General features: G+C 37.3%; 1 protein-coding gene across 1 annotated transcript in view; it reads left to right on the top strand.

The window, feature by feature from the left end:
- YEATS2 (YEATS domain containing 2) overlaps positions 1-24,083 on the top strand; it is an 82,167-nt gene that overhangs the window by 36,628 nt on the left and 21,456 nt on the right. The window contains exons 11-18 of the mRNA XM_012640055.1: positions 931-1,031; positions 3,049-3,156; positions 3,660-3,842; positions 12,211-12,469; positions 13,774-13,935; positions 15,480-15,670; positions 16,461-16,619; positions 23,065-23,241. Coding sequence (XP_012495509.1) covers positions 931-1,031; positions 3,049-3,156; positions 3,660-3,842; positions 12,211-12,469; positions 13,774-13,935; positions 15,480-15,670; positions 16,461-16,619; positions 23,065-23,241 — 1,340 coding nt within the window. The remainder of the gene's footprint in view (positions 1-930; positions 1,032-3,048; positions 3,157-3,659; positions 3,843-12,210; positions 12,470-13,773; positions 13,936-15,479; positions 15,671-16,460; positions 16,620-23,064; positions 23,242-24,083) is intronic.

The following is a 24,083-nucleotide window of genomic DNA, read 5'->3' as shown; positions in this document are numbered from 1 at the left end:
GCTTTTCAGGGTTTTTTGAAGTGCTTTCACTAACGTTATTTTACTTATCTCCTTTATTTAATCTGTATTTAAACACATGCTCCTAAATTGTAAACTTCCCTGTAGCTTTCAGTTCTAATTAAGGGAAATAGACAAGAAATGAAACAAAAGAGATGATTATAAGGTAATGAGGCTGAATTTTTTTTAATGTATTAGATTTAATACACATGAATGTATGTTGGGCTTTTCTAAGTAGCTTTTTTAGAAAAGCTAAGCACTTTAAAAATTATTATAATCGTGGAACTCCTTTAAAAAATATTGCATTCAGGGCTTACCAAATAACCTTTTGTACATATTTAGGGATGCCAGATAGGTGTCCTTTGAGGATATCGAGTTTTAGGAATCAGCCTAAAGTCTTTGGATATGAGTTTGGTAAAGGTACTAAGTGATGAAATACCATTTGGGGTCTTATTGTTGACTACAGATTATGTAACTTATTTTTTTCAGTCCCTAAAGGCAGTTGTTCAGATGGAATATAAAATGTTTAATGTTGGCAGCATATTAGAATAGGTATAACCTTCTAGTGAAACTACTTTGAAGGACCTAGCATTCACTTCAATGCATATATTCTGGCACATTTGTTAAACAACCAGTATCATTATGTTATAGTGTCTCTTACCATGAGGAGTAGAGTATATAACGTATACTTACTTTTTCTTTTGTACATCTTTACTAGCTTCTTATCCCTCTCAGGTTGAGCATGTGATCACCTTCATAGGGATGAGTCCTTAAGTATTACTTTCCATAATAGTTTCAGGGTTGTGGGTTTTTAACCCTTAAAAATAAAAAAATAGTGGGAAAAAGGGAAGGGTGGTGGGAAATGCTTTAAAATTACATTCTGTAAATTTTACTTTGTTTATACTTTATTTTTAAATCTGCCTTGCCTATCAGGAAGTCCAACAAACAAGCTCTCCACGGCTCAGGTCTCCCAAGGAACAGGTTCTCCTATTCCCAAAATTCATGGAAGTAGTTTTGTAACATCTAATGTCAAGGTAACACTCTTAATGCATTATTGCACTTTGCTAGTTTCTAAAGACAGTGTGTTTAGCCTCAGTAAGAATGCATCAGTTGATGATGCAAATTCCATAAGGTAGAGTCATCAAGCTGATAAGTGTCTTGAAGATCACCTACTCCAGACTCCACTACCTTGCTTTGATCTTTTCCTAGTGTAGAAAATGCTTTTTAAAACTTCTATCAAATGATCACTCAGTATCTATTTGAAAACTTACTGTGATGAGGAAGTGGCCTTGTTTATTTACTTATTTATTTATTTGGACAGTTTTCTTAAAATAATTACCTCGAGGGCCATAACTCTGCCAATTTATTTTTTAATGTTTGTTTTTGAGACAATGTCTTGTTCTGTTGCCCAGGTTATAGTGCAGTGGCATCATCATAGCTCGCTGTAATTTCAAACTCATGGGCTCAAGCGATCCTCCTCCTCAGCTTCCTGAGTAGCCAGAACTACAGGCATGCACCACTATGCCTGGCTAATTTTTCTATTTTTTGTAGAGATGGGTTTTGCTATGTTGCTCAGGCTAGTCTCGAACTCCTAGCCTCAAGTGATCCTCTGCCTCAGCCTCCCAAAGAGCTGGGATTACAGGTGTGAGCCACCATGTCCGACCTTATTTTTTAATGTTTGTTAATGATCTTTTTCATTACATAGTCAAGAAGTGTTCTTAACTTTGCTTCTTGCTCCTACAGTTTATGGCAAATTGGCTCTATTTTTGCATTTTGTGTTTGAGAATTAAAGATAAGCTAGAGTAGTTTTGAATGTTGACCATTTTTATCTTTGCATATGCTAATTATTTAAGTTCTTTTTGTTGCTTTATTTTTTAAATCATTATTGAAAAATTTTCCCTTGCATTCTGAGTATTTATTGAGTAAATTTTACAAATCAAGTTGTGAGTACTATTAAAAGAGAGTATATACTGAAACATTGCAACTGCCTGTTTCTTTCTTTCTTTTTTTTTTTTTTTTGAGACAGAGTCTCACTCTGTTGCCCGGGCTAGAGTGCCGTGGTGTCAGCCTAGCTCACAGCAACCTCAGACTCCTGGGCTCAAGCGATCCTTCTGCCTCAGCCTCCTGAGTAGCTGGGACTACAGGCATGCACCACCATGGCTGGCTAATATTTTCTATATATTTTTAGTTGTCCGATTAATTTCTTTCTATTTTTAGTAGAGACGGGGTCTCGCTCTTGCTCAGGCTGGTCTTGAACTCCTAAGCTCAAACAATCCGCCCATCTCGGCCTCCCAGAGCACTAGGATTACAGGCGTGAGCCAGCACACCCGGCAAGTTTATTTCTTTATTTAGTGCCTAGACTCTAGGAATGTAAAAGAAACAAAATAACAGTCTTTGTCTTTTAGTGATTTACAGTCTGGCAGGGAATTAAACATGCAGACTGATGAAGTCTGCCAAATATTAGTGGTAGTAAGATAGCAGTCTTTCCAGCATACAGCAGGGCACAGATGAATAGGTTCTTAGCAAGTTATAGCTTTTCTTTGCATTTGGTTTCTAAAACAATATTAAAATGCAGATGTAGGCTGGGCGCTATGGCTCATGCCTATAATCATAGCACTCTGGGAGGCCAAGGTGGTAGAATCACTTGAGCTCAGGAGTTTGAGACCAGGCTGGGCAAGAGCGAGACCCCATCTCTACAAAAAATAGAAAAACTTAGCCGGGCATGGTGGCTCGAGACTGTAGTCCCAGCTACTCAGGAGGCTGAGGAGGAGGATCGCTTGAGCCCAGGAGTTTGAGGTTGTAGTGAGCTATGATGACGCCACTGCAATCTAGCCTGGATGACAGATAGAGACTCTGTCTCAAAAAAAAAAAAAAAATGCAGGTGCAGAGGCTTGGAAGACCCCACACAGTTTCAGGCTTTTTGTTTTGTTTTGTCTTTTGGTGGTTTATGTTTCTAGGGAATGTCACAGGTTTGTATCAGATATAAATGACTAGAATATCTGAAATCACCAATTTATCTTGATTGTAAAATATGTATTTTTACACACACAGCAGGAGGATTCTTTGTTTGCGTCTATGCCACCTCTTTGCCCAATTGGGAGTCACCCGAAGGTTCAAAGCCCCAAACCTGTAACTGGGGGACTTGGAGCTTTCACAAAAGTGAGTATTTATTAGGGCATTGTACTGCAAGTGAATATGGTCTTGTTTCATAATTGTTTTTGTGGAATGTTGGAGTTCATTGACACTACTGCTACAACATGTTACTTTTTAGAATGTCTCAACTGTTAAGACCAGATGTTAGTTCTGAGACATGCTTTCATTTATTCATTGGTGTTCACAGGGCAACTCTTAGAGTCCAGCAAGATGGGAATTCAGAGAGCACAAACAGTGTGTTTGTTTCTTTCTTTTGCCATATGTCACCAATCTCTGAAACAAGCGACTAGGTTGAGTTTGCAAGAACACAGGATCAAGTCCAGATCCTACTTTTGGTCCCTTTAATAGCTAAATGCTGTATTTAAACAGCATTTTTACCCTTCTGGTGGAATCTTTCTTTACAGATGAGGCTTCATAAATTTATTAGTCCCTGCAAAGAGAATAGATCATATTAATAGCTTTTTAAAAATGAGATATTTATTCAGTGTCATTATCCTGTTTCTTGCAAGGTAATCATCAAACAGGAACCTGGTGAAGCCCCTCACGTGCCCACCACAGGAGCTGCCAGCCAGTCACCACTTCCTCAGTATGTGACTGTGAAAGGGGGTCATATGATAGCTGTGTCTCCTCAAAAACAGGTCATAACTGCTGGAGAAGGGACTACCCAGTCACCAAAGATTCAGCCCTCCAAGGTTTGTGTTGGGTAGGGATGGGAAGGTCAACATATAAATGAATGTCGTTTTCCTAAATAATTGACAAATGATGAAAAGATTCAAAGTGACAGAGGCTGATCCCATAAAAACCTGTAGATGAAAGCCCAGTTGGAAAAGCAAGTCAGTTGATGTTGACGCATTGACTGCCACACTAGAAAAATAATTTCTTTTCCTTAGGGCCACGGTGTTTTATTACGAAAATATTAATAGAATAAAAACTTCGAAAACTAAATGATTCTTTCTAGTTTAATGAAAAATTTGTTGATTTTATTGTTTTTCTTTGCATAAGTTATATGCAACTTGAAAAATAGTTCTTGTGGCTCCCAAGGTAAAGAGATGTGTGAGTTACATATGCTTCACGAGCTTCCGGGCTGAAAACTAATGTGAATTAAATACAACTCATGTGGCAGTTAATGTGTTAAACCCTTCTGCTCCTATAGTAATCATTGACAAGAGCTGGGGCATATATTATAGATGGTCCAGAAATAGTTCAAGAGGCAAAGAGACACTGTGTTGTCTCTGGCAGTGAAAGTGACTGACTTCATAGATTCAGCTTTCCACTTGATTCAAATCTAAAATGGGTCTACTGTTTCCCTTATTTCTGATAGGGGAGTGCTACAGTTTACACCTGTGATGTCCAGGCTGTGTGATGTTGATTAATTCTTGGCTCTCTATAGAGAATTTTTTTTCCTTATAATTTGGGGGTATAGGGGAATTAATATATTTGGAGAACTGTAAAATAATACATAGGTCCATGTTTTCCTGAGTCAATTAGAAATACAATTATATGTTGCTTATTGACAGATATAGTCTAAGAAATGTGTTGTTAGGCAGTTGCATTGTTGTTTAAACATCACAGAGTATATTTACACAAACCTAGATGGTATTATAGCCTACTACATGCCTAGGCTCAATGGTACAGTCCTGCAGTCCTCAACCCCTGGGCCTTGGACTGGTACCAGTCCATGGCTTGTTAGGACAGGGCCACAGAGCTCTGTCGTCCCCCACTCCCGTCCGCGGAAAAATTATCTTTTATGAAACCGGTCCCTGGTGCCAAAAAGGTTGGGGACCGCTGGACAGTCTATTGCTCCTAGGCTACAAACCTGTACAGAATATAACTATACTGAGAACTGTAGGCAGTTGTAATACAATGGTAAGTATTTCTGGATCTAAACATATCAGAGCATAGAAAAGGTACTGTAAAAATAACAGTGTTATAATCTCATGGGACCAGTGTCAGAAATGGGGTCTGTTGTTGACTGAAATGTAGTTATGTGATACGTAACTTTAGCATCCGTTGAGTGCTTTTGTATGCCATGCTCATATTTACTTTATCTGTAATCCTCACACAACACTGCAGGATGGGTATTTTCACCCTCACTTTACAAATGACAAAACTGTGGCCCTGAGAGGTTAAGCAACTTCCTCGAGAGCGTACAGCTTATGAGGGACAGAGGTTTTGAACCCAGGCCTGCTGATTCCAAACTCCCAATTTCAAACTAATGAAAATTTGTGAGCCATTGTCTCTAACCTAAGCATGCTTTTAGAACATCCAGAGTTAAATTATCTCAATTTTTTGGCAGGTGTATTCTAAAGCTATTAAGAATATTATGTGGGTGTTTGTTTTTCAACTTGAAAGCCAGCTTGTCTAGGGAGAGTGAATTGCTTTGAGAGGAATATTTCTAAAATAGAAAAAGATTTTAAATATTACATAGCTAGATAAGGATCAAGATAAAAATTCATGGAGTTACAGGTGGTTTTAAGTTCTGTAAAAGTTTATTAACTACTTTCCCAGCCATATCTGGTGTAAGAATTATCTGCTGATTAAAAAAATATAGATACATATTCCTCCATCTCAAACTTACTGAATCAGAATCTTCTTGAGAGCCTTAGGAATCTGGATTTTTGATCAGCTTTTCCCTGCTGATCTGTATGCTTAGGCAAATTAAGGAACCATGGAGCTGTAGCATCAGATTTGATTTAGGGGCTTCCATAGCCAGGATCATTAAGACAGGCATCCCCAACTGCCTCCCAATGCTCCCACTATTGTTTTGGCCCCACAGGTAAGCATCTGTCAACCTCCTTTAGTGAACATTTATTGTCATCTGAACTCTCTATTCACACTTGTTCTGCTGTATGTTCCTAAAAATTTATTTTGCTTCACATAGGAATGTATGGTTTTACCAATTTAGATTTTCAGTCAATCTAGCATCACTATTTATGATGAGAAGCTGAGGGAGAAGTTTAATCTACACTTTTTGCCAGTCCATTCCTCTAGTAATGCTCAACAACTGTACTGTCTTGACACATTGCCATCTACGTAATGGTAATATAGAACTAAGAGAAAATAGGTGGGGTTTGTGTTAGAATGCCCTGAATACAGTTTAAAGATGCCCGAAAAGAAGAGCCACAGCAGAATGTGAAAGAACTGCAAAGAAGCAGTAGAGCATGAAAAAAGTCATGGCTGGCTGTCTAGGAAATTTAGTGCATACTTTGCACTTGGGATAAGGAGCCAACTACAAGAACAGACTGTCCCTGGTTATTGCAAAGGGCATTCCTAGAAACTATGCCAGAAAACAAGAGGATGGAAAAAGTGGTACTGTTTCCCATACAACATTGGCACACTAGAAACACAGTTTATTCACCATTAAATGGGAACTAATTGATCAACACTTATACGCACATATGGAAATAACATTCATCAGAAATCAAGCAGGTGGTGGAGGTCGAGAGGGGGATGGGTAAATTCACCCCTGACAGGTACAATGCACACTTTCTTGGGGATAGGCACACTTATAACTTTGACTCAAACAGTACAAAAGCAATTTATGTAACTAAAACGTAAATTTATGTAACTAAAACATGTACCCCTGTAATATTCTGAAATTTAAAAATAGCAAAACCCAAACAACAACAAACTTTTCAATACTTCACCCTTGCACATTACTTATAAAAGAAATTTTGACCATATAGTTCATGTATGTGGAAAATAGAAAAAATTAAAATTAAAAAATGTTTTGAATTCTAAAAAAAAAAACAGAAACACAGCTTATGTTTTTCCTGAAAGTGGAGAGAGGTGCTGCCTTTGACGAGAAAGGGGGCAACTGAGGAATAAATGGGTTCACGTGGGAAGGAAGCAGTATGGTATAGTAAAAAGAGCTTGAGCTTTGGAATTAGAGCTTGTTGCAGATCACAGCCACTTACTACTTTTGTGACCTGGGCAGGTTACCTAACCTCTCAACCCTGGTTTTTTCATCTAATAAAAGGGAATAATACCTCTTGTCTTTCAGAGTTGTAGGAGATTTAGATCATTGTATATAAAGGACCTAGCACAGAGCAGGTGCTCAGTAAATAGTAGCTAATGTGAATGTCATGTGTATACGTGCCCAAGTACCATGGTAATAGTTACCATTGAGCACTTAACTTGTAAATGGTTGTATTTTTTAGTATCTGGAGGGAAAAATCACATATACAGAATCTTCCCCTGAAGTAAATTTTAACTTGCCAAAGGTATGTACAGGGCACAGGGAGGGCAGAAATAGAAACATTGAATCCAAGTGAAGTATTTATAACAAATACAGAGCAATGGGTGTCTGCTTTTTAAAACTAGGAGGAAATTAGCAATACAGAGAAGTGTGAGAGGATGAGAAGAGTTAGGTGGTAGGTGCATTCAGGTTCGAGGCTGAAGTGTGCTGTTAAAAAAAGCTAAATTAATTTGGGGTTATAGTGTCTAGTTTCAGAGGCCTTACCCTCCTTCCATGTGGTGTCCATAATCAGCTGGGCCTAGAATTTTTCCTAATAGAATGCAGACTTCCTCATTCTTTTGTTTTCTAGAACAAAGTGGGGCAAGGGCATTCATCTTGCAAGTGGTTGCACGTAGTGGATAAACTAATAGTAAAGACTGCTCTCCTGTGGCCAGTTTGGGACATCATGTTTTATCAGGCTCTTGGAGAGATTAAGTGTGTCATAGCCTGGAAACTTTGAAGCAGTTGGCACAAGAAGGGAAAAGTAAGTCAGATGTATGGAATTTTGGGAAAAAGATCAAAATAGGTCCACTATGTATGTACTGATTTCCTTTAAAGTCTTTGCTTTCTTTGTTAGTTTAGGAACATAAAAATAAGCTGTCTGTAATTTAATTTATGAAATAGATTATTAAGTTTGATGTGTTTAGGAGATGTGAAGATTCTTGTCTTAGGAAAAAAGTGGAACTGTTATAGCGGAGAAATCTAAACACCAGAGGCTTAAATAAATTTCTCTCTCTCACACATAAAAGACCAGTGAGCAGTTTTGCTTGGTGGTTCCATGGTCTTCAAGAATCTAAACTCCTCCTGCCTTTTTGCCTGGCATTGTCAAATTTTGGTTTTCAGCTTGTGGGCTAAGATAAGCACTTCATATTGTGTCACCATGTTCACACTTGTTGCCAGCAGGAAGGGAGCAAGGGGAAAACCAAGGGCAGGCACAGCCCAAAAGTTACACTCATCATTTCTGCTCACGTCTCTTTAGCCAGAAATCAGATTGCCACACCTAGGTGCAAGAGGGCTGGAAAATACAGTCGTGATTCTGTATGAGACCATGTGCCCAACTAAAAATTGGAGCCTGTTACTATATGAGAGAAAAGGAAAGAATAGATAGTTGGAGTTCAACTAGCAGTTTCTTCCACACCCCAAAAATGTTTTTCTATATAAAGAAACTTTTTATAAATGTACAGGAAAGTTCTTGACTAGTAAGAAGGGTTTCTGTATCTCCGTATCTCTAGGGAAATGACCTCACCCCTCTCTGTGGCCACAGAAACTCCCAGGTCCCCTACAGAATGAGGCTCATACAGTTAAAGAAAAGTAGGGTATTTCAACAGGCTTGGAGAGCTGGGGGAATTTCTCATCTCCATTCTGGGCTAACTTGCTTTTTTTCATTGGTTCGTTTATTTTGTTTCTTCCTTCTTTCCCTCCCTCCTTCCTTAAACATACATAAAAGTAGAATAGTATAATGAATCCCATGTACCCAGTACCCAGTTTTAACAATTATCAACATTTTGCCAATCTTATTCCTCTTCCTGGAATATTTTAAAGCAGATCCCAGATGCTATATAATTTCACTCAAGATTAATTTCTATTTGAGTAACTGAATCTAGGATTTAAGATCAAGGTCTCTGCCTTGACCAAATGCTGAAGATAGCAACAAATGTTTGTCCTTCAGCTCTCCTTTTCTAGTCTCCATGTCAGCTCATGGAGTACCATTCTTCAGTTAATAATAAGTGTCATGGTTAGCAGCAACAGCAGCTAGGCATTTTATAAATTTATTCTCTTTTTGCTTCATGATTTTATGAGGTATTAATAAATATCATCTGTATTTTATAGATGAGGCTAATGCTAAAGCTCAAACAGGTTAAATAACCTAGCTACAACTTGGTATAACTGAACTGGGAAACCAGATCTGTCTGCTTACAGAAGCCTGTGGTCTTTCCTCTTTATTACACAGTTGATTAGAGACTGTTTTCTTTATATCATCCATATTATGCAAGAACAAAACACATGTATTTTACTGTACTCACAGTCTTTGAATAGAAACCATATATGATTTAGTAATTTATATAAAACATCCCATTCATTACTGGCATATAATTTATCATTTTATTTCACCTCCTAAATAATCCTGTTATTTTTTAATTTAGAAAGATTTTTAAATTTCAGTAAAATATAGAGAAAATATAATCAGCACCCATATATCTTCCACCCCAAGTTAACATGTTCATATTTACCCAGATCTTTTTTTAAAATTTTTTTATTCACATAAACATTGGTTTAATATACTAGTCTAGATAGGTTGTTAGGCATAAGTACATTATACAAAAATCAAAACCAATACATCCCCCTTTAATGACGTCTAGCTATGTTTCTGCATATTTTGTACTAGTCATTTAATTATTTGCAAAATCAGCTGTACTTGTGAATGGGGAAAAAAAGCTAAGCAATCTTAGCACCATGACTAATTTCAACTTCACAAGCACTGACCATATTTTCTTAGCATAGCCACCAACATTCATCCCCTTCTGGAATTGGGAGGCATAAGGCCAAGTGATTAGTCTGTCACCTCTCATGGGTGACATGAAAATTTGAATTTGTAACCAATTCTCATATGAATCGAATGTTTTTAATATTACAGCAGCAGATTTTTCTGTTTAAAGGGCAGTTTTTAAAAGGTGTCAAATATGCCCCCAATTTTTCCAGTCATGTGCCAAAGATTTAGACCTTCCCTGTTCAAAAAGGAAGTCAGTTTACCAACTCTTTGCTAATTAAAGGATGCAAAATTAAGTATTGTCAATACCCAATAGTGAAGCACAGCTCCTCTTTTTCCCCCAAAGAGTTATTGGGAATCATTAATGAAGTCAAGCTGCTGGATGACAGTTGACAGTTGCAAGTGGCTCTCCAAGAGCTCAGATCTTTTGTTCTGCAAATAAAACATGACTGATAAAAGTTGTAGTCCACTTTGTTCTTCCTAGAAGCGACACTGTCATGACCTTTGATGTGTAGCCTTCCAGTCCATACTTCTATTACATAAATATATAGCCATAGAAAACATGTAATATTTGTGTTTTGAAGCTTTTCATGAAAGATATTTGTATATATATTTTTATGTATGTCCCTTTTCACTCAATATGTATTCTTGCAGTCTTTATATGCTAAAATATATATGCTTCTACAGGGTGTCCCAAAAGTCACCATACATAGGGAAAACAGGAAATTGTAGCTAAATGTACCTTTATTTACAAAATTTTTCCTTCGTATGGAGACTTTTGGGACTCCCTATACTTCATTCATTTTTGCTAATGTATGATACTCCATTGTCTATCTTAAATCACGGTTTATCCATTCCTCTATCTGTACATATTATAATGTTGTTATATGCTATAGACATTAGGTTCCTAATAGTTTTTTGAAATTACAAATAATGCTCCCTTGGACATTATTCTATACGTTTCCTTGAGCACAAGTCTAAAATTTCTGTGGGATATATTCCTAAAAGTAGAATTCCTACTGTTAGGGGTATGTGAATTTTCAATTTTAGCAGATACGCCAGTGCCTCTCCAGAGTGGCTGTAGAAATTTACCTTTCTACCGGCAGTGGACTAAAGTTCCTATTTCCCCATAGCCTCTAGCCAATTCTTGGTGTTATCAGACTTTTAACTTTTTTTTCCCCAATCTGATATGTAAAAAGCACTTTCTATTTTATCTTTTTTGCCTTAAGAAGGCAGATCATTTGCATTTCTTACACTCTTATGAAAGTCTTTTCATCTAGTTTCTGGTGAGTTCTTTTTATGAAATAAAGAAATGGGAGTGGGAAACAATGTCCCAACTTAACATTAATTAGTTTCCTCTAATTTAACTGTTTACTTTGTTTTAAAAGAGCTCCAGAGTATTTTTTTACTTGAAAGGGTTCACTTTACTTTCAGAGCCAGATATTTCCAACTTTAATTATTTGGATATTGAGGTCTTTTTTTTAAAAAATCCAGTTAAATATTATTCTTGCTTAAACATTTTGAATCAAGTATTCACCTTCAAGGAAAGGAAAGATTAGGAAGACATAGCGAAAAAGATAACTTTTCTTAAAATTCAGTCGCAAGAAGTGCTGTATATTATAAGTGATGTGAGCTGTTAGAAGTTACAGAGACGAAAGAAGAGATTATCATTTCAGATGGGGATAATATAGAAGTTACTGAAGAGGTGATATTTAAAAGTATCTACTGGAATTTATAGTTCTTATATGAGAATGTTTATTGCACAGTTTTTTATAATGTAAAATTTTAAATTACCCAAATATCCAACAGTAGTGAAATGTTCTCCTACGTAGATTATGATATTGTCTATTCTAATATATTCTTATTTGGTCATTTAAAAATAACATTGGAAAATGCTTGTGATGTTTAAAAAGTTACAAAACTATATGTACAATGTGATCCCAATTCTGTCGTTTTAAAATGTACATTAGAAAGAATTGGAAGTAAATACATTAAAAATGTTTGAGATTATTTCTGAATGAGTAGAGTTTTTTTCTTTATGCTTATGAATTTCCCAAATTTTCTATTAAAAAATGATTTATTATCAAAGTAAGTTATAAAAGTAGGCAAGGTAAGACAACAGTCTTTAATCTTTTACTATTATAATATCCAAAATGTAAGAAATAATGGTTGTTCTTTCACATCTGTCCAGATAGCATTCTTAGATGACTGAATTAGACTCCGTGTGTTATAGCTAGGCCTTTGCTCCTTGCTAGAACAGAGTGACTGCTATTCTAAGAGCTCTCAAAGGGACTATGAGAAGCAGCACTGTTGGACTCTTTTCTATTTTGAACAGGTTGTTGGGGTGCCAGTTGGGTCTGCTTTACCTTCAACAGTGAAACAGGCTGTGGCAATCAGTGGTGGCCAAATCCTTGTAGCCAAGGCCAGCTCTTCTGTTGCCAAAGCAGTTGGTCCAAAGCAAGTTGTGACCCAAGGAGTTGCCAAAGCAATTGTGAGTGGAGGTGGAGGAACCATTGTAGCCCAGCCGGTGCAGGCCTTAACCAAGGCTCAGGTCACTGCTGCTGGTCCTCAGAAGAGTGGATCCCAGGGTTCAGGTAACTAATAATCATGGGGGTCCTTTCAGCAGCAGCTCTGTCCAAAATTTCTTTTGCTGGTGATTTTGTCTGATATCTGGTCCTGCCTAGGAAAGCCCAGTTAGGTTGATGCTATAAGAAGTATATAAAAACGTTTGTTATTTTTTATAGAACATTTTACATAGAGGTGTGTAAGTAGTTTGCTTTAAATTTACACACATGCACACAGTCGTCCCTTGGTATCCGTGAGGGATTGGTTCCAGGATCCCCTGCTTGCAGACGCCAAAATCCATGGATACTCAAGTCCCTCCTGTGAAACAGCATAGTATTTGCATATAACCTATGTATATCCTCCCATATACTTTTTTTTTTGGTAAGAGATAGGGTCTTAATCACTCAGGCTGGTCTCAAACTCCTGACCTCAACCATTCCTCCTGCCTTAGCCTCCCCAAGTAACTGGGACTACAGGTGAGAGCCACCACACTCGGCTTCTCCTGTATACTTTAAATCATATATACATTACTTACAATACCTAATACAACATAAATGCTCAATGTAAATGGTATATAAATAGTTGTTATATAGTGTTGTTTGGGGAATACCAAGAAAAAAAGTCTGTATATGTTCAGTACAGATGCAACCATCCTTTTTTTTTCCTCAAATATTTGAATTTTTTTTTTTTTTTTTTTTTTTTTGGGAGGGGTTCTTCCTCTTGCTCAGGCTGGTCTCGAACTCCTGACCTTGAGCGATCCACCCGCCTCGTCCTCCCAGAGTGGTAGGGTTACAGGCGTGAGCCACCACGCCCGGCCAATATTTGAATATTTTTGATCTGCAGTTGTTTAAACCCATGGATACAGAGGGCCAACTGTACTTGCCAATTAGGACAGTAGACCTTGCCCTAACTTTGACTTTAAACAAATGGGGGAAAATGTGTATTCATTCATAGATAGGGTGATTGTTGAATTAATTGTCTAGCCCACAGTACTTTGAGAGTAGAAGGAATCACTATTCATAATTACGATGGAACATAGGTGTAACCTGAAACTGTTCTGGGCAAAACCAGGAAATCGGCTCACCCTATTTATATACAGATGTAAATGAGTTTATGGCAGGCTCTTCTGGTCTAAATTATTTTTTAATTAGCAAGATATTTAAGACTGTCAGCCTTTAAAGCATTGTGCACCTAGGAAACAAACTGTAAGTTTACTGTTCGTTAGTGTTTTTGTATAAGATTTAATTGCCCCTATTTTAATTTCAGAGTGTTACCTTTAGTTCCATTTATCTTACAGTTTTTCCTCCTTTTTTTTTTTCCTTTACCACTTTAGTAATGGCAACGCTGCAGCTCCCAGCCACTAATTTGGCCAACTTGGCAAATTTGCCTCCTGGCACTAAACTCTACCTTACCACAAACAGCAAGAATCCTTCAGGAAAAGGAAAACTGCTGCTGATCCCTCAAGGAGCCATCCTGCGAGCTACCAACAATGCTAGTTAGTTAAATCATTTGGTTCTTGGGTCTTTGAGTATGTTTATGTCATCTGCCTGAGAGGCAGTTTTTACTTATTTCAGGAAGCATTTCTATAACTGTTTGATGCTATAATGGTAGCATTTGCCCAAATGGATTTAAAACATATGGGTAATTTAACTAGAAGTGAGTTTACTGTTCAGTTTGGGATCAGGGATGAATGGCTTGGAGGAGATAGCTGTTAAGGCTGTGTTGGGAGAAAGTTGTCTGCGTGAACTGTAAATGAAGAGTTCTTCCTTTCAGTGGCATCTGAAAATTGTCTGGTCATACCTGAGGGAAGATCTGTCTTCTTTTCAGTAGCTGGAAGTCTGTTTTCGTTTTAAAGGGGATAGAAATAGGATTAGAATCAAGTGTTTCTGCCTGACATTATTTAGGTGTACTTCTTAACATTTTCTGGGTTTGGAGATAGAAAGAGGAATACAGGCTCTACCTTAGTGTGTACGTCTTAAAGCCCAAAGGAGATTAGGTAGTTTATCTAGGGTTACATAAACTTTTGCTTTAACATATAGAAAAAAACAATTTGGGTGGTGTTGAGAAGGAAAATGTATAAAGGAAATTATTTCCCTCTGAATCAGAAGTAGAATGGTACAGTAGTCAGGTTCATTAGAAATTAACCACCCTTGCCAGAGGGCAGTGTGTAAGCTTATGGCCATTGTGTTTATTGACTATGATGGGTCATTGCCACTCTCTTGCCCTGGTATTTTTTCCTCATACCTAAGCAGTGGCATGTCAAAAAGTTAGATATGTAAGAAAAGGACAATGTGTGTATTCCAAGATAAATCCAGAGAGCTACTCAGATTTTTACGATATCCTTAGGGTCAAAATAAACCATTGAGAAGAAATCTATTCCAGTAATAATCACTGAAATTAAAGTGGGGAAGGAAGTCAAACTCTAATATTTATTGAGTGAATATAGTTCAGGTAGTTCATATACATTACTTGACCAAAAGGGAAGTAAAAAAAGTCTTAAGGCTTTGAAGTGGGATTTAAAAAGCAAAAGAGAATGGGGCCCTGGAGTCATTTTAAATGTGAGGGAAGTCTTATTTTTCCCAAGTCAGGGGAGACAAAATAAGAGAGTACTGCAAAATTACACTAAATCTCAGCAATTTCACTGAAATTGGATGAGATGCTAAAAAGTTTGGAATCAGCTATCTGAGCAAATTCAAGCGTTGATTAAAACACTTGGCTAGAAAATGTCAGTAGCAGGCCCTCTCTTGATCTCCCACAATTAAGTCAAAACACTTGTCAAAGATGAGTTCTTCACTGTCCTCGGAGCTGAAATATAGTCAGCTGCCATTCAATTCAGAGTAAATAGATTTCAGTCTTCTAACTCTAGGAAGTTTTCCTCACTCTTGTCACAGAATAGGTAGATAACAGAAAAGAAGGGCAATAGGAAAGGAGAAGAAATGGTGCTATGAGGGAAACATCTCTCTGGGCTCATTTGTTTTCTCTGTTAAAACATGGCTTGATACTTTTTCATGATGTTTCTGTCATTCATTGTATTTTTAGATCTCCAGTCCGGCTCAGCTGCCAGTGGTAGTAGTGGTACAGGAGGAGGAGGAGGAGGCAGTGGCAGTGGCAGTGGTGGAGGTGGCAGCGGAGGAGGAGGAGGAACAGGAGGAGCACAAAGTACCACTGGCCCTGGAGGGATATCCCAGCACCTGACGTACACATCTTATATCCTCAAGCAAACTCCCCAGGTCTGGTTATTTGTGACTGATCTTTTAAATCATTTAGCTATTCGGTAACTGCTTTTAATGATAGTTGATTTACCTTTCCAGCTCTCGGATCAGGGGTCAATTCTAACATTTTAGCTATGTTATAAATCTATGTTGTTTTGGGCTTGTTTTGAGAGAAGAGAAAATGGAGATTCAGGAAGACATAAGTAACTTATCCAAGATTTTCCTGCTCACCTAATGGTAGAGTTTGGGTTTAAACGCAGATCTTTCTGCCTCAGAGAAAGATTTCTACTGTGCTAATCGCCTCCCAAATCCATGGGGTAATAAACAGTATACTCTACGGTTGAAAACTTGCTCTTAGAAGGGAATAACCAAAGAGACAGCGTCAAGTTGTGATATTTGGAGTTGTGTTAGATTAGATTAGGAATGGGTTTCCACCTTCTTTCTCCTTGTCACTGAAGTCTTTGCTCTCCCCTAAGGAAAGTAGTAGACTTTTGGTTTCAGATGTTCTTACTGAGAAAGATGGATAATTAACAACCTGAATGATTAAATCTAGCTTTCAGGACTAGATTGCAAAACTTGAGTTTCCAACAGCCTGCTCTATAACTACAGTGCAAAGTTTGAGAAGGGGGGATAACTGTTGGAAGTCATACTCAGGGCAGAACCGTTAACCTTTCAGTTATTTTGCTGAGTTGCAGAATCGAAGGGGAGAACATTGTAGCTTATGGGACCTTGTGATTTAAAGGATCAGAGCAATTCATTTGAATTTAACAAATTACTGGTTTGTTCTTTATATTTTTTTCTAACATAGGGCACATTTTTAGTTGGCCAGCCATCACCGCAGACTTCTGGAAAGCAACTGACTACTGGGTCAGTGGTCCAAGGAACCCTGGGAGTCAGCACATCTTCTGCACAAGGACAACAAACACTAAAAGTCATCTCTGGACAGAAAACCACTTTGTTTACACAGGTAAATGTAGGCTCTCACACACCCCAAATATGTGCTGATTGTGGCGTTTATTTGCATATTTACATCTTGTTTCTTTTAACAAAGAAATTAAGATTATGTAAGAAAATGAACAATAAAATGGTATAGAAAAATAAGAATAAATCTTGAGGTTTGGGAAAATATAAGTAGAATGAGAAAATAAGGCCCCAGGGGTTATTCAGATATGCAAACAGTAAGATATCCTGCACAGTTAATAAAATGAGGTGTAAATGTGACACCAAAAGCAAAATGAAAAGCATGATCAGTTATAAAATCATATTATTTGTGAGAGAGAAAAAAAAATACCCACTGTTTCCTTATAAGAAACAAAGATTTTGTGACATTCCATTATAATATTTCTTTGGAGAGACTTCATGTAGAAAACCCTGAATAGTGTAATAGGCAATTTCAGCCCCACTATCCATATAGTAAGCAAGTGCTGCAGTGGGATTTGTTACATGTTTCTGCAGCATTTTTTAGTATAAACCTAAGAATAATGATAGGAAATTTTGTAATAATGACAAGTGAGGGATATTATAATCATTTATAGGATGATCCTATAGCTGGATCTCAAAAACTTACCAAATGAAACAAAGGTGCAGGATATATACAGTAAGATACCATTCATCAAAAAACAATGCATTTTCTATGACTATGTGTAGATCAGCATTTCTCAAAGCATGGAGTGAATATTAGATTTTTATCAAATGCTTTTTCTATTGAAATGATTACATGATTTTTCTTGTTTAGTTTATTAATGTGGTGAATTATATTGACTGAGTTTTCAAATGTCTAACCAATCCTGCATTCCTAAGATAAACCCCATTTGGTTATCATGTATTATCTTTTGCTAATATATTGGATTTAATGTGATAAAATTTTGCTTAGGATTTTTGCCAGGGATATTTGTCAGTAGTTTTTGTAGTTTCTATTTTGCTCGATATCATAGTAATGCTGACCCCATAAAAGGAATTGGAAACTTTTCCCTCCTCTTTTTTGGAAGAGTTTATATGGAATTGGTACTATATATTTCTTTCTTAACTATTTGGTTGAATACACCAGTAAAGCCGTATTGGTGTGGAGTTTTCCTAATTGAGAAGGCTTTTAACTACAATTTCAGTTTATTTAATAGGTATAGGACAGTTCAGATTATTTATTTCTTCTTGAGGGAAGCATGTTTGTATCTTTAAAGGGATTTTTCCATTCAACTAAGCAGTCAGATTATTGGCTTTAAGTTGTTCGTATTCTCTTATTACCCTTCAGTGTCTGTGGAACCTTTGGTGATGTTCTCTTTTTCATTTTTGATTTTGGTAATTATGCATCTTCTCTTTGTTTCTTGAACAGTCTAGCTAGAGGTTTATTAATTGTGTTGATCTTTTCAAATTCCAGCATTTGGTGTCCTTTACTACTAATTTCCCTTTAGTTAAATGTCCCCAGCTATTTCAGACAGATATGATGCCTCATACTTCTCTTTAGGCAGTTCTTTTAAACCTTAGAAGATTTCTTACCTGCTGGGGTTACAGCCAGTACAGCTTACCCTCTTCTGCCACAGATGAGACAATTACTGTTACCCTTCTCTCCTTACAAGGCCTGCCTATCCTTAGATCAGGTTACTTGGTTACCTTGAAATTTCAACCTTCTCATGTGTTCCCAAAAAATAAGGTTTTGTAGTTAATCCAGCCTTTTCTTGCTAGGATCAGAGCAACATGCTTTATAGCCTTTTGCATCCTGTGTGCAATCAGAAGTCCCTCACCAGTGGATTTTAATGTAACAGAGAAGCTTAATTACTGTGGTTTCAGATCATGTAATACAGCCAAACTTGAGGAAATTTCCGCTTGTTTAGCTTTGGTGTAGCATCAAAGAAGAATAAGAACAGTATTTATCTTCCCTTTTCCAGCTATAGCCTTCAGTATAGCTTGAAGTCTGGTAAATTGATGCTTCCCATTTGTTCTTTTTCCTTAAGGTTGCTTTGGCTATATGGGGTCTTCTATGGTTCCATATGAAGTATAGATTATTTTTTCTAGATCTGTGAAAAATGATGTTGGTATTTTAATAGGGATTATATTGAATCTGTAGATTACTTTGAGTAGTATAGACATCCTAACAATGTTGATTCTGCTGATCCGTGAGCATGGTATGGTTTTCCATCTGTTTACGTTCTCTGCTGTTTCCTTCCTTAATGTTTCATAGTTCTCCCTGTAGAGGTCTTTCACCTCCTTAATTAAATGTATTCCTAGGTATTTTATTTTCTTTGTTGCTATTGTGAAAGGTATTGAGTCTTTGATTTGGTTGTCAGTTTGACTGTTGTTGGTATATATGAATTCTACTGATTTGTATACATTGATTTTGTGACCTGAGATTTTGCTGAACTTATTTATCAATTCTAGTAGTCTCTTAGCAGAATCTTTGGGGTTTTCTAGATACAAGGTCATATAATCAGCAAAGAGCAATAGTTTGACCTCTTCTGCCCCCATTTGGATGCCCTTGATTTCCTTCTCTTGTCTGATTGCTCTGACTAGAACTTCCCATGCTATGTTGAATAAAAGTGGTGATAGAGGGCAACCTTATCTGGTTGCAGTTTTAAGCGGAAATACTTTCAACTTTTCCTCGTTCAGTATGATGCTGGCTTTGGGTTTGTCGTATTTGGCTTTTATCATTTTGAGGTAAGTCCCTTCTATGCCTATTTTGTTAAGCATTCTTATCATAAAAGGGTGCTGAATTTTGTTGAATGCTTTTTCTGCATCTACTGAGAGGATCATATGGTCTCTGTTTTTGCTTCTGTTTATGTGGCGAATTACATTTATGGATTCGCGTATGTTGAGCCATCCCTGCATCTCTGGGAGGAAGCCCACCTGGTCGCGATGGATTATTTTTTTGATAAGCACCTGGATTCGGTTTGCTAGTATTTTGTTGAGAATTTTTGCATCTATATTCACAAGGGATATTGGTCTGTAGTTTTCTTTTTCTGTTGCATCCTTTCTTGGTTTTGGCATCGGGGTGTTGTTGGCCTCATAAAACGTGTTCGGGAGGATTCCTTCTTTCTCGATGTTGTGGAATAATTTCTCCAGGATAGGCACCAGTTCTTCTTTGTAGGTCGGGTAAAATTCGTGTGTGAAACCATCTGGTCTGGGACTTCTCTTTTTAGGAAGATTTTTTTATTGCTGCTTCATTTTCAGTACTCGATATTGGTCAGTTCAGGAATTCTATTTCTTCCTGATTGAGCCTAGGGAGGCTGTGTGTTTGTGTTTCTAAGAGTTGGTCCATTTCCTCCACATTTTCAAGTTTATGTGCCTAGAGATTTCTGTAGTATTCAGAGATGATATTTTTTATTTCTGTGATATCAGTTGTAATTTCTCCTTTTTCATTCCTGGTTGAGATTATTAGAGTCCTTTTTTTTCTGCTTCTAGTTAATCAGGCAAGAGGCATGTCAATTTTGTTTATCTTTTCAAAGAACCAGCTTTTTGTTTCATTAATCTTTCATATCATCCTTTTGTTTTTGATTTCATTTAGTTCTGCTCTGATCTTGGTTATTTCTTTTCTTCTGCTGGATTTGGGATTGGTTTGCTCTTCTTTTTCCAGTTCTTTGAGTTGATTGATTAGATTGTTGATTTGTGATATTTCTGTCTTTTGCATGAAGGCATTTAAGGATATGAATTTACCTCTCAGGACTACTTTAGTTGTGTCCCACAGATTTTGATAATTTGTGTCCCCTTTATCATTTAGCTCAAAGAATCTTTTGATTTCCATCTTAATTTCCTCCTTGACCCAATAATCATTCAGCAGTCGGTTGTTTCGTTTCCATGACTTTGTGTAGAGTTGAATGTTTCTGTTGTAGTTCATTTCTGATTTTATTCCACTGTGGTGTGAGAAGATTCATAGTATAATTTCTATTTTTTTTAATTTGTTGAGACATGTTTTGTGGCCTACGATGTGGTCAGTCTTAGAGAATGTCCCATGAGCTGATGAGAAGACATATATTCAGTGGGTTTTTTGGGTAGAAAGTGATGTAAATGTCAGCCAGGCCCATTTGTTGTAGAGTTCTGTTTAAGTCCATTGTTTCTTTGTTTATTTTGTGTTTGGAGTATCTCTCCTGTTCTGTCAGTGGGGTGTTGAAGTCCCTGGCTATTATGGTGCTGCTGTGTATCATTTTGTTTAGATCAAGTAGGATTTGCTTTATGAATCTGGGCGCTCTTCTGTTGGGTGTGTAAATATTTAGAATTGTTATCTCTTCTTGTTGAATTGTTCCCTTTACCATTATATAATGACCATCTTTGTCGTTCATTACTTTTGTTAATTTGAAGACTTAAGTTATCTGACATCAGAACTGCTATGTCAGCTTTCTTTTGGTTTCCATTTGTGTGGAATATTGTTTTCTATCCCTTCACCTTGAGTCTCAATGAGTCCTTGGGGGTTAGATGTGTTTGCTGAGGACAGCAGATACTTGGCTTGTGTATATTTTTCCATTTGGCCAGCCTATGTCTCTTCAGTGGGCAGTTCAAGCCATTCACATTTACTGAAAGAATTGATAAGTTGGGTGGATTTCTCTTCATCCTGTTGAGTAGAACTTTGTTGCTTTGCTTTATGTCTTGAGCCATTGTGGTATCTGGCCTTTGACCTTTAGCTTTTGGATGATTTTACACTGATGAGTGTCTATTGTGCTGATCCATGTGTAATACAGTTCTGAGTACTTCCTGCAGGACAGGTTTTGTTTTGACAAATTCCCTCAGTGTTTGCTTGTCTGAGAAAGACTTTATTTCCTCCTCACATAAGAAACTTAGTTTTGCAGGATAAAAAATTCTAGGCTGGGCATTATTCTGTGTGAGAAGGCTGAGAATGGGGCCCCAGTCCCTTCCAGCTTGTAACGTCTCAGTTGAAAAGTCCGTAGTTAGTCTGATGGGTTCTCCTTTGTAAGATATACCTGCTGCTTTTGCCTCACATCTTATAGAAGGGCCTCTTTCGTGTTGATTTTGGCCAGTCTGATGACTGTGTGTCGTGGTGTTTTCCTCTTTGTGATGAATTTCCCAGGAGGCCCTTGAGCTTCTTGTTCCTGGATATCTAGATTTCTACCAAGAACAGGGAAATTTTCCTCCATTATTCCCACAGATAGATTATCCAACCCTTCTGTATTTTCTTTTTCACCCTCAGGAATGTCTGTGGTTCTTATGTTAGGCCTCTTCATATAATTCCATATTTCTTGTAGGCTTTTCTCTTTTCTCTTATTTCTCTGCTCTGTCTCTGTGACTGACTTATTGAATTGAAAGACATTGTCATCGAGCTCTGAGATTCTTTCTTCTGCTTGATCTAACCTATTCTTAAGGCTTTCCACTGTATTTTGTAATTCCTTGTAAATTTTTCATTTCCAGAAGTTCTGTTTGATTTTTCTTTAATATTTCGATTTCTTTAGTGAATTTTCCATTCATTTCCTGCATTCTTTTTGTGGTTTCTTTGTGGTGGGTTTCCATTTTATCTTGCATTTTATTGAGCTTCCTTACAATCCATGTTCGAAATTTTTCATCTGTCATTTCAATATTCTGATTTTGGTTGATACCCATTCCTAGAGAACTGGCATTCCCTTTTTGGGGTGTGCTTTCAGTTTGATCCTTCATACTTCCAGAGTTCTTTTGCTGATTCTTTCCCATCTAGAGCAGCTATTGCTTCTTACCTTTGGATTTTCTTCTACTTCTGGATTCTAATCATGACTTCTTCAGTTACTAGCTGTGTGGCCCTTTTAAAGTCACTGAGCTTAATATCCTCATCTCTAAAATGGAAATAAAATCTACCTTATAAAGTTACTGGAAAGAATGACCTATGAATGACCTAGATATGTACACATGCTCTCTGCCATTCCTGGCAAATAGTAAGCTCTCAGAAACTGATAAATGAGTTAGAATTGAGGAGTTGCAGCAGAGATCTTATGGCCTGTGAAGCCAGAAATAATTACTCACGTCATTTACCAAAAAAAAAAGGTTTGTTGAGCCTTGATTTAGACCACTGGTTCTATAATTTGTTGAATGGTTCTCCAGATTCTCAACCTGGATCTAGTCTAGAGTACCCACTTAAATCTGGCCCTGTCTGTGTTTGATTTTCATGTTTAAAGATTATATGTACCTTTAAGAGTATCTTGGACTGAATTATTTTGAAAACAAGTGGCGTATTATTTTTGAAAATACTGCTGCCAAATAGTAACTTGCAAATACATTCATTTACTTGTTTTATATTAGGGGCAAAAGAACATTTGTAGGTAAAAGGTCATAGAATTTAGAGCTTATTAGAAAGACGTATGCATAAATACCTCATATAGTTTTGATTGGCAAGACTTTCTTGAATACTCTCCAATTCTTAGGGTATATCTCAAATGTAGATAAGGAATAAATTATGCCTGTGAACAAAGGCAACATCATTACTTCTACCCACTTTGTTTCTGCAGGCAGCCCATGGAGGACAGGCATCTCTAATGAAAATATCTGATAGCTCCTTGAAGTCTGTGCCAGCCACCTCACAACTCTCAAAACCTGGAACCACAATGCTGAGAGTAGCAGGAGGGGTCATCACAACTGCCACTTCCCCAGCTGTGGCCCTGTCAGCAAATGGTTCTGTACAACAGGTGAGAATTGGCATGGCAGTAGAAAGTCAAAATGAAACATGAAGGAAGTATAAACATGGGGAAGATACTGAGCAGGCACACCAGGGGGCCTTTTTGTTCTTTTTTAAAAAATGGGAATACCATAAATTTCACCATGTTATAGCATACAATTCAATGGTTTTTATCATATTCACAGGTTGTGCAACCATCGTTATCATTATCTAATCCCAGAACATTTTTATTATCCCAGAAGGAAACCCCGTATCTATTAGCAGTCACTCCCTACTCTTCCCTCCCCACAGCCCTAGGCAACTTCTTATGTACTTTGTTTCTCTGTGAATTTGTCAATTCTGGACATTTCATATCTGTGTAGTCATAGACATACAGCCTTTTGTGTCTTCTTCTTTTGCTTATTGTAACTTTTCAGAGTTCATCTATGTTGTAGCATGCATTAGTACTACATTCCTTGTATTCAGTTTTATGGATATACTGGCTAGGAGTGGTGGCTCACACTGTAATCCTAGCACTTTGGGAGGCCGAGGTAGGAAGACTGTTTGAGGCCAGGAGTTCGAGACCAGCCTGAGCAGAAGCGAGACTCTGTCTCTACAAAAAATAGAAAAAGTAGCCAGCCATGGTGGCATGCACCTGTCATCTGAGCTACTCAGGAGGCTGAGGCAGGAGGACCACTTGAGCTTAGAAGTTTGAGATTGCAATGAACTATGATGACACCACTGTTGTCTGGCCTGACCAACAGAGCGAGACCCTGTCTCCAAAAAAAAAAGTAAAGTTTTATGGATATATGCTACATTTAGTTTATTAATCCGTCAGCTGATGGACATTGGGTTGTTTTCTACTTTTTTTTT

Source organism: Propithecus coquereli, unplaced genomic scaffold (genome assembly GCF_000956105.1).
Source record: "Propithecus coquereli isolate 6110/MARCELLA unplaced genomic scaffold, Pcoq_1.0 Scaffold10, whole genome shotgun sequence".
NCBI classification, from domain to species: Eukaryota; Metazoa; Chordata; class Mammalia; order Primates; family Indriidae; genus Propithecus; species Propithecus coquereli.
Note: the sequence above shows the minus strand (reverse complement) of the source record. Positions and strands in the feature narration are given on the sequence as shown.